We start from the raw sequence: 17,913 nt of genomic DNA, 5'->3' as shown, positions 1-17,913 counted from the left end.
CTTGTCCCCCATTCCCAGCTTTGGCAAACAGAGACTAGGGACACCATCCCTGCCCATCCTGGCTAATAGCCATTCATGGACCTATCCTCCATGAACTTATCTAAGTCTTTTTTGAACCCTGTTATAGTCTTGGCCTTAATACTTAGTTTATTTTTCCACATTTTTGCTGACCACCACACAGTCTCATTTTCTCTTTGTGAAGAAATGACTGTCCTCACTGAATTTTTGTTTTTCTATTTCATAAATGTTTTTATATAGCATCCTAAATATTTTGAGCTTTGATTGCTTGGCATGACTTGTCATTTACTGTCTTAAAACAAAGCAAAATGTGAATTTTTTTTCAATTTTGTAAATTTTAATTCAAGTTACCAGTGCATTAAAGAGCTGTAAACAATGAGATTTTTAAAGAGGACTGAATTAGTGAGCTTTCCAACTACAAATATTTATCTAGAACAGGGGTCGGCAACGTTTGGCACGCAGCTCGCCAGGGTAAGCACCCTGGCGGGCCGGGCCAGTTTATTTACCTGCTGACGCGGCAGGTTCGGCCGATCGCGGCCCCCACTCGCCGCGGTTCGTTGTCCCAGGCCAATGGGGGCGGCGAGAAGCAGCGCAGGCGAGCGATGTGCTGGCTGCGGCTTCCTGCCGCCCCCATTGGCCCGGGACGGCGAACCGCGGCCAGTGGGGGCCGCGATCTGCCGAACCTGCCGCGTCAACAGGTAAATAAACTGGCCCGGCCCGCCAGGGTGCTTACCCTGGCGAGCTGCGTGCCAAACGTTGCCGACCCCTGCTCTAGAAATTACATAAAACATGATGCACAAAGCAAATAATTATATAGTTATATGGGGGGGAGGAGGAAATCAACTGTTACCTAAATATTGTAAGCCAAATCATTCTCTATGTGAGAAAGACCTGTTCAGGGAACAGAAAACCCTGCAAGTTCACGAACGTGGACTTTCCTCCAAACCATCCTGGCAAGGGGCAGAGAGGGGATGTTTTGTACTCACTCTGCCTCACAAATCTCCACACAAGGGGAAGGGAGTTTGAGCCCCTAAATCTGCATGATGGCCCAGGTTCTACACAGAGCTAGGGATACATGTCAGACTATCTAAGCCCCACTTTCATTACAAGATGGCTCTGTCACGCTTCCATAGCCTAGTAATTTAGGGTACATATATACTGCCAAAAGAAGCCACAGCAGCAAATCTCAGAGCCCAGGTCCACAGACTCAGGCTTGCACCATAGCACTAGAACTACCAGGGTTGGCGTTCCCACATGGGCTCCGGAACCTGGCAAGGAGGGTGGGTCTCAGAGCCCTAGCTCCAGCCTGAGAGTGAACATTTACACTGCTATTTTTAGCACCCTAGCATAAGCCCAAGTCTGTAGACCAGTGGTTCTTAACCCACGGCCCAAACAGCACATAGCTGCCACTCTGGTCTGGCCTCATGCCCAGGGCTCCCAGCTGCCCAGCCCCGCTCTGTGGAGGGGTCTCTGGGTGTGGGCGCTGGGCATAGGGAACTGTGGGGGGAGGGGTTTAAGGAGAAGGGGCACTATGGTTCTCAACCTGCAGCCCACAATGATAAATAGGTTGAGAACCATTGCTGTAGACCCACACTCAGACTCATTGCCATGTTTGGGGTTTGGTTTGTTTTTTGCTCTGTAGATAAACCCTTAGAGCAGGGGTCTCAAACTCAATTTACCTTAGGTCCAGTTCCAGTCCTCAAATCCTCCCAGCAGGCCAATGTCGCTCATGCCGCCCAGAACCCGCCCCCCAAAAAACTCCACCCCCCACCTGCCTAAAGTTCTGGGACGGAGTTTGGGTGGGGGAGGAGGTGAGAAGTTGGGCTCTGGGAGGGGATTGGGGTGCAGGCTCTGGGAGGGAGTTTGGGTACAGAAGAGGTGAGAGGCTGGGCTCTGGGACAGAGTTCGGGTGGGGGAGGAGGTCTGGGGTGCAGGCTCTGGGAAGGTGTTTGGGGGCGGGGGGTTGTGGGGAGGGGGTGCAGGCTCTGGGAGGGGGTGTGTAGAAAGGGGAAGGGGGTGCAGGCTCTGGGAGGGAGTCGGGGGTGCGGCACTTACCTGGGGGGCCTCTGCACTCTTCTGCCCCCAGGCACCACCCCCGCAGCGTCCCATTGGCTGCAGGGGCGCTCGGGGCGGGGGCAGCGCATGGGCCGCCCCTGGGCCGCAGGGAGGGGCCGGCAACAACTGGAGCGAGCAGGCAGACATTGCTCAGCTCCACTGCGCTGCCAGGACCCCTGAGGGGGGAGCGACCTGGCCCCAAAACTGCTGGAGCCCTGCTGGCCACATTGGGGAGGCTGACAGGCTGCAGATGGCCCGCGGGCCGGGAGTTTGAGACCCCTGCCTTAGAGCTATCCCTTCAACACCCCAGGGGTGGGGAGGGAGAAAGGCTCTTACAGAGGAAAAGGGAAGAAACAGCACCCTTTTATATGTGTAACCTACAAGTATTTAGGAGATGATGAATTGGGGGAGATGCTACACACAGCAGACCTTCCCACAACCCCAGATTCACAGAGGCATCATCATATTGTTCTCTCTTGGAGAAACTTCAGGAGTTGCTGGGGCAACAGAAGCACTTCTTTCTTTGAAGGATTTTCTGTTCTATTTTGCTCACATCTCCACAGTAGAGGCCATGAATCTAAAGTTTTTAAAAGATGAGGGACTATATATACACATAACATACGCATGAAGATTAATCTCAGCCATTTGATAGTTCTGTTACTTGTTAATATTTCTGAACGTAACCCATCACATTATTAGAAGTTATTTAATTCTTACAGGCCACTCTAGCTCTTGTTAAAATCAACTTCAGTGTCGCCACTAACTTTCATGGCAGCAACATTGGGCCCAGTGTCAAGAAGGTATAATAAATACTGGTTCTACCACATGATATTGTTTAACACACAAAATATGTTGGCAAAGTAAAATGATTTACCTTCAGTCTCATTTGTTCTAAAATGAATTTCCGTTAGCATTTAACTGAATCATGTGAAGCTTTGCTTCTGGGGAAGTGCCTCTGTCTTATTTGTGTTTTATATTCTTCGGTAACTTATGATTAACCATTAGTAAAAATATCTTTGTTCCATTCAAGTGCAGATGTTCTTATGAAGTCCACATGATTTTTAGGTTGATTTTATTCAAAGGATAATACAGGTTTACAGAAACACTTCCTAAATTGAGCATTAAATCTAGGCGTGTAAATAATCTATACCAGAATCTAGCTGGAACGCCAGTTGCCCCATTCTGCATTCTGATTGGCTGAATGGATCTTTTTTATGCTGTCACAGTCACACACCAACACAGCTACAGTTTTATCCCTCACGCAGTTCTGAGACAATTTCCAACATCTATTATACTTATTGAGTGAAGGGCAAGTTTAAAGTGGGTAGGGTCAAAGATAGGTCATGTTATGGGGATTGGAGGCAGACAGAGGCACTTGGGGAGTAGTGAGAGGCTGAAGGAGAAAAGGGGATATATTTTAAACTGCCCCTTCTCCTGAAGCGTCAAGCTACCTTTTCAGCAGCAGCTTGTTATCCTTCCAACCACTTTTAACTCATTTTCCAGTGTAAAGGGGTTAGTTGATTTTGTTCCTATTCCCCCCCCCCTTTTTTTTTTTTTTTTTTTTTTTTTTTAAAGAAAGCAAGCTGAAAGCGGCTGTTAAGAAAATCTGCTTCTGAAGGTCAGCTAGGTTTCTCGAGGAGTCCAGGAAACCTTACCAAGACACAGAGAGAGTGGTAAAATAAGCATATTCAAAAAAGCTGAGTAAAGATGTTTTAGCACCTTTTCCCTACTTCTGTTGTTTTTCCATAAACCCTGCAATCTCTTTTAATTAAATGTAAAAGTAATAGGCCTAACAGCAATAAGTCACTCCAGAGCGTGCATTAGTAGGCTACTGGTGCACTTTTCAATGGCTGAAGACAAGACTGAACACCACACTCAAGAGTACGCCTGAAGTGGCTCCTAATGTAAACCCTGAAGTGGCTTATTGACATATTATTCTACAGCTTTTTAAATGCTGAGATCCCTTATGATATAAACACCAGTGTTACTGTCAACAACGAGAATCTTTAAAGACACCACTGTATTGACCTCACTTCAGCTTGCTGTGCCAACCTCATATTCTCAGGCAAGTGAAGCTCTTCTGTGAGCATGCAGGAAAATGAAATATTCCAACTTAAACAATGTTTCACTAAAGAGAATACACTAAACTCAGATTTCTGCTACAGAAAAAATCCTACATACTGTGCAGTATAAATTAAGATTTCTGCAGTTTTTTCTTTGTTGCATACAGAGGATGTCTTTATTACAAAGAGATCCCATTTTTGTCCCCCAGTATCAGTGACGCATTTGTCTAAATGTGATTTGTTGACTGTTTCACTTGAAGCTCTCTGGTCCTTCTGTAAAAGCTTTAAAAAAGGCCCTTTTTTTGACAAAGTTAACCACTTTGCGTAATTAAATGATCTTTAATCCTACTATATCCCCATGGTGTTATTTTTAACCTTTCCAGGTGTTTTTAAAAAAGGTCTGTTAATAAGCAGGCACTGACTCAAGAGAACAATTCTATACCAGAAGGGAAGAATAGACTACACTAAGTTATTTAACAAGTTGGATTGTGGGGTTTTTTTGTGCTTGTTCGTTTTAAACCAGTTCTCATTTCTATGATTTGGAAAAGAATCTACTGCCAAACTGGCTGCGGTTTGCCGCTCCAGGCCAATGGGGGCTGCGGGAAGTGGCGGCCAGCACATCCCTTGGCCCGCGCCGCTTCCCGCAGCCCTCATTGACCTGGAACGGCGAACTGCGGCCAGTGGGAGCCGCAATCCACCGAACCTGCAGACGCAGCTGGTAAACAAACCGGCCTGGCCCGCCAGGGGGCTTCCCCTGGTGGGCCGCGGGCCGAAGGTTGCCGATCCCTAAATTAGATTTTTCATAATATAATTCAGACTGATACTTTACAGTCTCAGAGTGAACCAGAAAGACAAATTAATCCAGCTGGACTCCCTCTATTTCACAACAGCACTTATACTCATTCTCCAGCAACAAAAATATAACTAACTATTGAATATGTATGAAGGACCCACAGAAACCTATGCATGGTATCACATCACAAGGATTAATTTGCATGAACTTTGCACAAATCTAGATGACTAAAGTCAGATTCACAGGTCCTCTGACTTCAACGGGCTTTGGATCAAGCCCTTAAAGCTGTGTAGTCACTAAAGACCATCTGCCAAATGAATTATTCTGCTCTCAAAAGCAAGAACCTAATATATTTCTTGAAAATGCATAGAGGATTATTAGTTTGACACTTAAGAAAAAAATCAGAAGTGTTAAAGTTAAGGAGAACATTTGAAGTATGTCAGTCTCTCTTTACTTGAAACCTGTCATACTGAGACATTTGTACATTTAAATGAGTAAGATGAAGTGCTGCTGATTTTCTATCATATTAATATAAGAAACTCTTTAAGAAATCAGTTATGCTGAATAAAATGTCTCAGTTGCCATTAATTTAGCAACCTAGCGTAAAAACAGCATTGTTTTGATCAAGGCATATGAAGTCAAAAGGTTTGCATCAGGAAAAAAAATGTCTGATGCTAATTTCCAATATTAATCTGATCACTCGGTTACTCCAATTCCAATGACTTTGTACTGTAAGATACTAGGATTCCTTATAGAATCTCTATCCTCACCCAGAGTAGCTATCATGACAAATGAGTAAATAATTCAGTGCTGCAAACTCTCACAATACTGGTATTTTTTCCTCAAAGCTTCAACTCTTGGATTCATGTGAGAACACCAGCTTTCTTTAAACCAAGATTAAACCCTCACCTTTTCAAAGAAAAGATTGAATATGTGACCTCAAACGTTTCAATAACCAGAAGGCAAATAAAAATAAACCAATATTTTTAATCTTATAAATTTTAAGACAACTATATCTGGGGGCCTAAATTGTGATTTCTGAATGCAGTAATACCTACGAAGAGCAGATCTGTAGTGCACAGGACAGAATTCACAATGCCTCGCACAGACATTTGTGAAATAATCACGTTCTTCTAGTCACCACACCAAACCCCTATTTATCTTTTCAACAATCTTAAGACCCTTCCCCTATCGCAGTCAGCTAGAATTTTGCTATTGAATTTAACAGGAGATTTAACTTCAGGAATAGGACTTAATTGATTTGTTGCAAGCTTTGCTATACTAACAAGTTCTCCAAATGCTGGAACATGAACAAGTGCTGGGATTTGGAGTGCTCAAAGACTGCAACAATTTAGCTAAATTTTGCTTGGCCCTGGCATGGCATGGCACGGCACAGCTGTTTTGGAGCCCCATTTATTTTTTAGCTAAAGAAAATATGATTTAAAGCAAGTTTTAGTACAAAATGGTTCCAGCTTCCCAATGTCAAAAAAAAATATTTTGAAACATAACAAATTACCAACATTTATATGGTCAGAAACTAAGAATTTAAACTAGCATTAAGAAATCTGGGGTTTGCTGCTCAGAACGTAACTCTTCATATGGGAATATTGAAAGTGTTCACAGTTTCTATCCTACGAACAAGCATGGGGAGAAGAGAGAGAGAACCACCAGGCCTTTTGCCAAAAAAAGGGGAGTGTACTCCCAATTACTGATTACTATTCAGTAGCTAAACATGCAACTGTATTCTTTTTTCAATTTCACAGCTATAAATCACTTCGAGACCACAGTCTTTTCTAAAAAGTCTGCAAAGGTAGTGATGAAGAAAGCTACACATTTCTTAAGCAACCGGATATGATCACTTTCACTTCTACTATATGCAAAAATCAAACACTGCAGTTAATGCTGCTATTGTATCAACAGCCTTTCATGGTTAACCCTACTTCATTCTTTTTTACCTAGCGCTTTGAAGGCTATAATAAATATGCACTAATTGAATCAGACCAAAATCTACCACACATTATTCACATAAACCTCTGAAAGATGATGTATGGTAATCAGTTGTCACTCAATGACCATTTTAACAAAAATTTCACTCAGAGTTCAATATTTCATACCATTAAGAAAGTGGCTGCTTTATTTTTAAGTACACCAAATAGCACTTTAACAGGAATAGTCATATTTTATAACAAATAAAGAAAAACTGTCTGGCCTGAACATTTCCAATTCATTTGGGAATTTATTACTGTTACAGTAACTTTTCTGCACTATAGACATTGGTACTACTGTAGCATCTTCCTAATAACGTGGCTATTATTCACATTGTGATGCTGGAATAATACCCTTTAATATAAAGTTAGGGATAGGTTCTGCGGGATGCTGAGTGCCCTCAACTCACAGAACTAGGAAGACAGGCCCTTCTCAAAGTGTCTGCTGGTGCAGTAGCTTAGTTTTGAAAAACTCTACTTTTTAAAAAACAAAAATTTTTAAGTTTCATTTTCAAGAAAAGACATGGCTTGCTTTCATTTAAACCTCTCCCTGCACTGATATCCATACACTGCATGACTGTACTTATTAGTGCAGGAGAATAGAAAGTGAAACTAACTAGCGTAGCCCAATCCTACAAACATTAACTTCTCACTATTGACTAGTAAAAAAACTATGATAAGCAATTCCAGATAAGTCAGAAGAACTCCTCACTGTAGTAAGTGTATGACCTGTAATAAGTGAAGTACAAAAAGTAAACTACATAAACAAAAGTAGATTAGTCTCCATTTCTTCCATGACAGACAAGAACTGAATAAAAAGGCAGAAAATTTTCAAAAAACTAACACCCCTGCCCTTTCAGGTTCATTATATATTACACAAAACTCAGTTGTCACACACACACACACACACACACACACACACACACCTTTGTAGATCACTTTTAATGGTCCAAGATATACTGATATTTAGGAGCACTTAAAATAGTGTTTTTGAAAATATGTTTTAACCTTTTAATGCAAAGTTGTGTGATTCTTTTATAAACCCTTGATAAAAATATTTATGGCTATACTAAATAACATTTGTTTTGTTTTTTCAACAACTTAAATCAAGCCATTTTGGAGTTATACAAAGAATTAAAAACAAGTTAATTAGTTAAAAGACACCTTGTGTGTTTGTATATTTTGAACTTGGACTTGATCCAAAAGCCGTTCAAGTAAGGTCTTTGAGGCAGGAACTCTCTTTGTTATGGGCTTGAACAATGCCTAGTACAGTGGGGTCCTGCATCATGACCTAGATGCTACTACAACACAAATAATACATCATAAAGTCACTGAGGGCATTCCCATTGAGTTCAATGATAGTAAAGTCATAATATGGCCCACTGACTTGATAAATATAAATCCCAATTTCACAAAGGTTGTAAAAGGCAGACCAAAAAAAATGACCATAAAATCCAGGAAATATTCGATAACTTATTAGGCTGGGGGAAGGAGAAGAAGGACAAAATATGTTTTGTATTGATTAGACTTTCATAAAATTGAGTTTTACCTGCTGTTGTAGTATTAAATAATGAGAAGGGTCTATGTTCAAGCAGAAGTTACACATAATAAGGCTTTATACACAGACATCGCCATGTATTTTAAAAATAGTCAACACCAACACAATACACAGCATTCCCTCCAAACATGCTTTTATGATGAACTCACTACAAATATTTTGAATATCTGAAGCTGATGCCAGCACACGCTGAACTAACTGGTCGCAATAGCAAAAGTTCAAGATCATGTTCACAATACCATTATTTCAATGGTGGTTGGTCTTAAAACCATGAATTGTGGAAAAAGTGGTATAACATTTCCTAAATATTTTTAGAATAGACCACCTCATAGGAAAACGGTCCTTCAGATAATCTCCCCTCCCTTTCCTGACTGCATGGACCACTTCTCTCCCTCACCCCCATTTGTAATGGCATAATATTCTCATGACGACTACAGCAACTGTTCATGGAAAAGTAATATTAGGGAGTAATATAACATTTCAGCTGTTATTCAATGCAATTTAGCAGCAGAAGACAGGAAGAGCCAAAATCACATGACCAGCCAACTTTCCGCAGGCTACCAGCAAACCACAAACCAAAAGGGCATTTAAGGGAAACACATTTTAACCTATGGAAGATGCTAAAAGAAAAAAAGCAAGTTGTCTTTTTCCTAGCAAAGTGCTATATACCATTTACAAAATCAGTGCTACATATCCTTAATACAGCATATTTCTAAAAGATAAGATGAACTGCCACCTCTAATTTTATTCTATTATGTTCACAACTACACTGGCAAAATTCAGATAGTTCAGCGGCAATTATAACTGTCACGGGAACTGCAGCATAAATAAAACACAAGCTTTGTTTGTTTGTTTTTTAAACCTCACACAACAACCACCATCCAATCCTTCTCTGAGTGGCACACAAACCAGGATAACCATTGAAAATTGGTACCATGCGTTGGCTGTTCAGAGGCCAGTGTAAAATGAATTAATGATCTAAAGCCATTTCTTATTAGACAGGAGGTCAGCTATAGCTTACACTTCAGTGGAGTTAAGTGACATAGTGGTGAAGCCACATATGATCTGTGTACACTATTGCTTCTCATTTTCTACCACTGGAAAACTGCATTTGAGTTTTGGTGGTGTACACAATGTCTAAGGGACTGGAGGCCCTCCGCAGCAAGAGTGACAGACTACAACCGTGTTCCTTTGAAATGTCAACTTGAAGACACATCTACCAAACTGAACGGCCAACTGTGTGGAATCAAACAATAAAAATTCTTTACCTTCTCAACAAGAAGCCTGATCAAAATCAACATTTTAGTGGAAGGAAAAGAGGATAAGAGTCAGATAGGAGCCAAAAGTTAACCAAATATTGGGAATACCTCTGGACAAAAAAACAAAAAGCTACCAACCTATTTACATTTATTAAACTACTTGTATATAAACATGGACATTACAGATGACCCCATACATACTAAATGTTACAGATTCCCAAGTTGGACACAGCAACAAGACTAATAATGTGATCCTGGTTATTTTTTGATTCAAGAGATAGAGAGCAAATCTTGAGTAACACAAAAGTCAAGATGCCCAGTAAACATGAAGGAAATAAAGATCCAATTTTAAACAGACCCAGATTCTCTGTCTAAGTAAGGAAAACAATATTAGGCCTTGTCTATACTAGAAAGGGTTTGCCAGTATAGCTTTACCAGCAAAATCTCTGAGTGTAGACAATTTATACGAGCAAAAGTTCTTTTGCCAGTGTAACTGTGTCTACCCTAGTGCTTCTGCCAACATAGCTATGTCGGTAAGGGGTACGATTTTTTTCACATTCCTAAATGAAAGTTATGCCAGCAAAACTTAAGCGCAGATCAGGCTCCTAGCCTGAGTGAACCAAGCTTTGAAGTTAACTATACAGCATTGTACCAAATAAACCCATATTTTAAAGTATTACAAAAGCTGCTAAATACTTCCTGAGTAACAGAAAGCGATCCTGATTAATTAGTTACTGAAAACCACTGTTATGAGGAGTAAGGGTATTCTGCTGACTCAAAGTCATCTCTTGGAAAGCTAATAATACATTTGTACCTTATATGTAGTTTCTCTGCACTAACAGAGGACCATCATGAGAGACTTTCAGTCCTTGCCCACAAACAAACAAAAACAAACAAACAAAAGCACTCTCCACTCTGCTCCCCCAATAAAACAAACTCCCACCATGTTTAGCACCAGTTCAGCTAAACCAGTAGGAATTTTTGTAAATTTTCCCAGTTTAGATAAGGTATTAGTCCATTTTAATATTATAACATATTATTTGGCTTGTTATTTGATTAAATCTGTCAGCATGTAAACTCTTGATTGTATCCATTAAGATTTGGAGCTGTCACTTGGAAGACAAAATTTGCAACCTGAACTAAAGGTTGTTTTTTCACATACATTTCAGGGGAAATAAGTTATAGAAAATGTAGTATAAGGGAGATTTTTCATGTTACATATAGCTGATAAATATTGCTAGATATTAAAACTAAAGTAATTTTAGACTAATATGCTTTTGCATCCTTTTTTGGCTTGAAAAATTAATGAACTCTGAATCCTCTTTGAACTGCAGAGGTTTAATATTAATTTACTCAGATAATACAATGCAAACAGTTTTACTGTACACTCTTTTGAGCGGTGTAAATAATAAACTACCGGCAGCAGCAAGATTTAGTATTAGAGTTCTTGCTAATTCAACTTTTTTTTCCAGGTTGAATCACTAGTTGAAATTTAATCACAACCAACCACTTCCAAGTTTAACTTCCAAAGGGGAAAGAGAAAGGAATCCTCAGCTACAGACCATTGCCCACTGGTCTATCTGACAGCCATGGCTAGGTCTACAGTAGAAATGCTCCAGTGACACAGCTGCAGTGCTTCAGCACAGACACTCACTGCACAAACAGAAGGGGTTCTTCAATCAGTGTATCGCTTCTCGGCTCTCTGTGAGCTGAGGGGTGAAAACATAATCTACCTCTCTGAGATGTGGTAGGTAGGGTCAATAGAATTCCTCCATCAACCAAAGGGTGACTACACTGGGACTTTGATTGACTTTACTACATACACCTCTCAGAGGTGTGAATTTTTCACAACCCCGAGCAATGTAGCCAGGTTGACTTAACTTTCTAGCGTATACCAGCTCCATGATTGTTTTGATTAATTTGTCAGACATAATTGACAGAAAGAAATGTAAGCATGCAGACCTACCAGATATTACATGTCTATAATCCAAGCTCCAGTACAATAATTAAGGGCTATTCAAGTACATCTCACCAATAATAGCATTTTAAGTTAATTTATTGGTCACAAAAGGTGTCATAATTGCAGTAGTAGAAAATGAAGTTCTCTACTATTCACAAAACACAGGCACTGGCAGCAAGACTTTGCAACAGTAGCTTGCTAGCACACTTCAATTTAAATTGGTATTGAACACTTCAGGAATGAGAAGATAAATTTAGTCCATGTCCATTCAGCCTTTCCCCTCCCTGCTGAAACTGCCAACAAAAGTGCAAATTATTGCTAATTGTGACAGCAATCTTTAGAAGTTGGCACATCTCTTGAAGGGCTTATCTAAACTAGAAAGCAGTACTACTTTAACGATACCAATATAGAAAAAGCAGCACAAGTAAGGACAGTTAGGCTAGGTCTACACTACAGCGGGGGGTCGACCTAAGATACGCAACTTCAGCTACGTGAATAGCGTAGCTGAAGTGGCGTATTTTAGGTCGACTTACCTGGCTGTGAGGACGGCGGCAAGTCGACCGCTGCCGCGCCGCCGTCGACTCCGCTACCGCCTCTTGCCGCGGTGGATTTCCGGAGTCGACGGTAGAGCCATCAGGGATCAATTTTATCTCGTCTTCACTAGACGCGGTAAGTCGATCCCCGATAGACCGATTGCTACCCGCCAGATCGGCGGGTAGTGAAGACGTAGCCTTATACTGGTGTCGTTATTCCCATATGGGAAGGTGAGAATAACTATACCAGTACACACTTTTATACTTGGATAGCCACATCCATACCAGAGTTTTATTGGTATGACAATTTTGGTTAAATACATCACCCACCCACCCCCAGACAGTTACACTGATAAGAAAAAGTGTAAGGCTAAGTCTACACGAGCATTTTTGTCGGTAAAACTTTTGCTGGTCAGGGGTGTGATAAAAACCACACCCCTGACCAATGTAAGTTTTACTGACAGAAGCGCCAACATGGACAGCGCTATATTGGCAGGAGATGCTCTCCCGCCAACATAGCTACTAGCACTCGTTGGGTGTGGTTTTATTATGCCGATGGGAGAGCTCTCTTCTGTCACTACACCGGGGACCTTACAGCAGCACAGATGCAGTGGTACAGCTGTGCTGCTGTAAGGTCTGTAGCGGAGACAGTCATCAACTCATTTCATGTTAGCCAATGAACAGCAACAGATAGTACCAATTTTCAGCAGTGACAGAGTTGAAAGGTTCCACATCACCACTAGCTGCTTAAACCCAACTGGAAAAATGCAATTGACAAAGTCATTAGATATACAATCTTCAATTTTAATAAGGCCTCCAAATGTATTTTACAATCATTATATTACTCCATTGTTACATGCTCTGAATAGTTTCCACTTTAAATATCTACTGATATCAGTATTTGTATTTTACATTTAAGTAACACCTTTCACCCCGTATTTTATATGTACAGCATAGCACCTTTCTCCTCAGAGAACTACAAGGCACATTATAAAATATGGGTACTATCCTACAATCCTTAGTCATGCATGTGAATATTTTTCTCTTAGATAAGTATCCCATGAGTTCAACAGGACTGCTCATGAGGGAGTTTGAAGACTGGGCCCTGCATACCTGTACCACCACTGAAGTACAGCCACCTTTGAAGTGAATGGAAGCAACATGACCTTGCACTCCAGAGCACACTGCACAATGATGGGGGGGGGGTGTGATTTTACTAGAGGCTCAGCACACAACTATTCTTTTACATGTATACCACAGGATATTTAGGAACCTCTACTCATCACATCTGAGCACAGCCTGAGGGAATCTGCACATTTTAACTACATCTACATAAAGGAATTCAGAAGTTATAATTGCGACAGTACCCTCTCCACTTCTCCTCAGGCATGACAAACGGCACCTTGGTTGCTATAAAAGCATGCTCCAAGTAGACTGATCCACTCACTGAAATGTATTGATTTCACAACCTTGCATAATTAGACAAACAGATTTTGTTCATAACTTTCATGTTCAATCAAGATACAGAAGGAAAACACTCCAGAACTATAAAGGCCTGGGGAGATCTGCTCTAAAGATCTTCTCAGGGAAGGACTGGACGGAAGAGAGGGAAACGCTGATTGATTTTGGGGGGATATAGGGAGGATGGTGTGTAGGGGAGGGCACAGAGAAAGGGGGGCTGTGGAGGCGGGAGGGGCGAGTTGTTTACAATGGGCGCTGGGTGAATAGCTACACTCCACATATGTCCTGGTGAGAGAGAAAAATTCATGGGGCGGGGCAGATAGGACCTAATGGAGAAGAGACATCATGCAATACATGCAACACTCACAGCAGCCACTGCCACAGCCCCCACCCCCAAAGGGCCCCCAGCCCAGCATTCACCCCAGTGTCCCCACCACCCCCAGTCCAGCCCGCACCGCCGCCACCGCCCAGCTGGCTCCCTGGTAAGGTCACAGCGCGGAGCGGCCGGGAGAAACCCCCCACGGCGTTCAGGCTCCAAAGCCGGGCCCTAGCGTAGCCCAGCGGCCGAAGGAGGGCTTCCCCCGGCGGCACGGGCTGGGCCGCTCCCCGCGGAGGGCCGCGGGCTGCACGGTCCGTACCTTCTGGGATTTGCTCTGCTGCAGGACGTTCTGCTCCACGGTCATGGCCCCGGCACGGCGCCGCTGGCCGCGTCCCCCCGGCGCAGAGAGCAGCAGCAGCAGCAGGAGGCGGCGGCGCGGGCAGCGGAGAGGCAGGTGCCGGGCCCGGAGTCGGGGAGGACGCAGGCGGGGGGAGCCCGACTCGGCGCGGCGCGAATGTGCCGCCCAATGGAGCTGGAGCCCTGGGAGAGAAAGAGCGGGTCGGCTCAGGCCCGGCTGCTGCCTGCCACCCAGCCCGGCCCGGGCCCTGGAATGTGCCGCCAGCTCCGCCCCCCGCTCGCAGCCCGGCCCGACCAGCACCACAGCCAACCACCGGCCTGCTCGGCTCCCACCCCCGCACCGCGGCCCTGCCCCGCACCGCCCTCCGCTCCTCCTCTGCCTCCCCCCGCTGCCACCCTCATCCCCCCACGCTCCTCCCTCTCCCCAGCCAGTAACCAGCGGCCCTGTCTTCCCTCCTCCCCGCTCCTCACTAGTACTACGGCTCTCCTCTGCCTACCCCCCACCTCGTGCTACTGCCCTCCTACTTCTTTACAACAGCAGCAACTTCCTCACCTAGGGACCAGGGTTGCTGGCCTCCCTTCCCACTCTGATCCCTCCTTCTCTTGCTCCTCAGAAGCTGCTCCCACCTAATCACTAGTGATAATATGTCTTATTGTATTATCATAGTGCCTGGGATCCACAGTTGTGGATCAGGACGACATTGTCCTAGACACTGTACAAGCACAATATAGTGTCCACCCTCCCCAGGCTAATACATCTCCTCTCCCCCTCTAATCACTAGTGTTCTTACATTCTGCTTTCTCCCTGTGCCCTGACAGCAGTACATGTGTCTGTCAGAGTCACTAGTGTTACACCCTTCTTGCTCCTTCCCTTCCAATTCCTCCTCGTACTTACTCGGCCCAAGAGGAGCAGCAGGACTTCAGTTCTCTCCCCTCACTATCCAGTCACCAGTGTCCTCCTCACCCATCTCTTCCAGGGCAGCAGTTGAGCTTTTACCTAATCATTAGTGTTACTACCCCTCCTCTCCAGCTGTTGCTGCAGAAGAGGAGGAATTCCTACCGAGACATTCCAGTAAACTTTCTTCCACTAGCACTACTGGCCTCCCTTTTACTCTTCAGCAGCAACAGTTTAGCTTCAACCAACTCCCTAGTCATAGACCTAGTCTACACTACACAGTTAGGTCCACAGATTATGTTGACCGTAGACACTGTGTTAACCTACATTAGCTGTTGGCTATCTTGTCAATTTCAGGGCTCCAGCATGGAGCTGTGAAATTGACAAGAAACGGGGCAGCTAGAGCTTCTAGCAGGAGGCTCCCTGCTCCCAGCTCAGGGAGCCCAAAAGCCAGGTGGCTCCTGGCTGGGAGCTGCACAGAGCTGAGAGCCCTGGCTCTCAGCCTCCCACACTGCCCCTCTTCAGTCAGTGGAAGCGCTCCTGGTGGGGACGGTCACTGCCAACAGAAGGAGAGCAGTGTAGACATGCCCTTAGTTTCCTTCCTGTCCCTTGTGATTCCTCCTCCTATCTAGCAGTAATAGAAGCTCATCTCTCCCTTCCACACCCAGGCATTAATGTTGTTATTTCATCCCTCCATTCTCTCCCCTCTCCTCCCTCATGGCATGAATTTGGTCAGGTCATGCTTGGCAACTTCTGAAGCAGTCATCTTGTTCTCCAGAATCTCTACTTTAATTAGAAAAAAAGTCTTCCCACATATGGTTGCAGACAAAATTGTAAAAAAGCATGAAACAAATGTAGTCAACTTAGTATCTGCCTGCATCTGCAGAAAGCCTGAAACAATAGCTCAGAGATGTGAAGTGAAGCACCCCATTTTTCTCTTTGCGTTGTTAAATCATCATCCTGGGGCTTTTGAGTTAAATCTCAACATTGTTAACAATTTCACTGCTAAAAAATCATACAAGAAAGGAGAGGGAGGATCACAGATATGAAACATGTACTGTGACTGTCTTTTCATTTTGGTGTCATAATTGGAGGGATACCACCTTTGGAGCAAAGAAACCAGTGGGAGAGAACAGAGTTCTTAGTAAGAGTCAGTCTATCTGCAGAGTGCAGTGGAGCATCCAAGCGCTACCTAGCCAATGTGCCTTCCCAACCCTGGAGAGCAGTAGGGATAGGGTCTGCTCTGACAGGGGATGTGGAAACAGGTATGCTCTAGTGGCAGCTGTTCCTGCCTCTTCCAGACTCTGTAGACTCAAGCAGATGGCACTGCATTAGTCATATTTGGGTCAAGTTTTCTTCACAATCATAAAGGCTAAAAACAATTTGTTTAAAATGAAAGCTGAGATTCTCACTTCATCATATGATGCTGGGTTCTGTGGCCCAAGACACATGCTTATTTGTGTCTATGGTGTATCTGAAACCTATCGAGAGAGTCAGGTCCAGCTGAGCCCATTTGATCATATCTTGAATGTCTGCAAAATATGCTGTGAGCAGTGCCTCATTTTGGCATCTCAAACAATAATACAGTCGAGGGTAAATGCAAGTGAGCTGAGTTTACCCACTTCTTATTTGGGAATATGGAGTTTATGTTAGTTTACCCACATTTTTTTTTAAACCGCTATACCACTGATCTCAAGTGAGCAGAGTTTGCAGGAGAAGCACAGGATTGCCAACCACAAGAATTCAAAAATTGTAAGTTAGCTCCCAAAAGTCATGAGATTTTAACAAATGAATTAGAGCTTCTTTTTATTTGCCTTCTAATTGTTCAGCCTTTAGGGTTCACAATTTCAAGTCTTCTCTGCAACCAGAAGAACTAGAAACTTACTTTGTTAAAAATAAGAACTGAGTTGCTGATATAAAAACATGACCCCAAAAGCTGAGGCTTTAAGAAAAACATCAAATAACCTGAAACTCATAATAAATTCACAAGAGAAGGCAGCACTAACGTCATTAGAGTTTTTCCCCCAATTCAATCCTTGTTACACCCTCACACAGTCATTCAAATTACTATCCCCCTCCTCCTCTTTCTGTTCAGCTTTTACCCCAACCTCAAACCCAAACTCATAGTTCTAATACCTTATGTGAGTATATGTGTATGGCTTATTTAAATATATATCCTGAAGCTGGACAGAAGAGAGCTGGGGAAAGTTCTAGGCAAAAGCTTGGCTGTGAAGAGGAGGAAGAGTAGTTTTAGGGAAAATACAATTTTCCATAATCTAACAAAGTTCTTAAATCAGTGTTAGAAGAAGTGATTCTTTTGTGATTCTCTACCACTGTCACAAGGCTTTGGGTTTTCATTTAGACTGTAAACTCATTGGGGTAGGGATAATTTTACTGTATATCTGTTCCATGACCAGCACAATAAAAATTCACACAGCAGTAGCAGTGACAAAGCAAGCTTCCCCCACCTCACTGAGCCAGCGTAGGCCCAGTTATTTTCTTTAGCATCTGATTATTTCAGTCTAATATTTTTGCTTGTTTATTTTCTTTCCTTATTTTATTTTAGCTTTTGTGGGGGTAGTTTTGCAATTTGTTAACATTTGGTCTTCTAAGATTTGCTGATCAGAGACATATTAGTAGCAGTATAAAACGTTTTG

General features: G+C 43.1%; 1 protein-coding gene across 1 annotated transcript in view; it reads right to left on the bottom strand.

Moving 5' to 3' along the window:
- The window catches only part of USP25 (ubiquitin specific peptidase 25), a 143,783-nt gene extending 129,367 nt beyond the window's left edge, over positions 1-14,416 (bottom strand). The window contains exon 1 of the mRNA XM_065417106.1: positions 14,324-14,416. Within this exon, the coding sequence (XP_065273178.1) occupies positions 14,324-14,368 (45 nt within the window). The 5' untranslated portion in view covers positions 14,369-14,416. The remainder of the gene's footprint in view (positions 1-14,323) is intronic.
- Positions 14,417-17,913: the final 3,497 nt, after the last annotated feature.

Source organism: Emys orbicularis, chromosome 1, assembly GCF_028017835.1.
Source record: "Emys orbicularis isolate rEmyOrb1 chromosome 1, rEmyOrb1.hap1, whole genome shotgun sequence".
NCBI lineage: Eukaryota > Metazoa > Chordata > Testudines > Emydidae > Emys > Emys orbicularis.
Note: the sequence above shows the minus strand (reverse complement) of the source record. Positions and strands in the feature narration are given on the sequence as shown.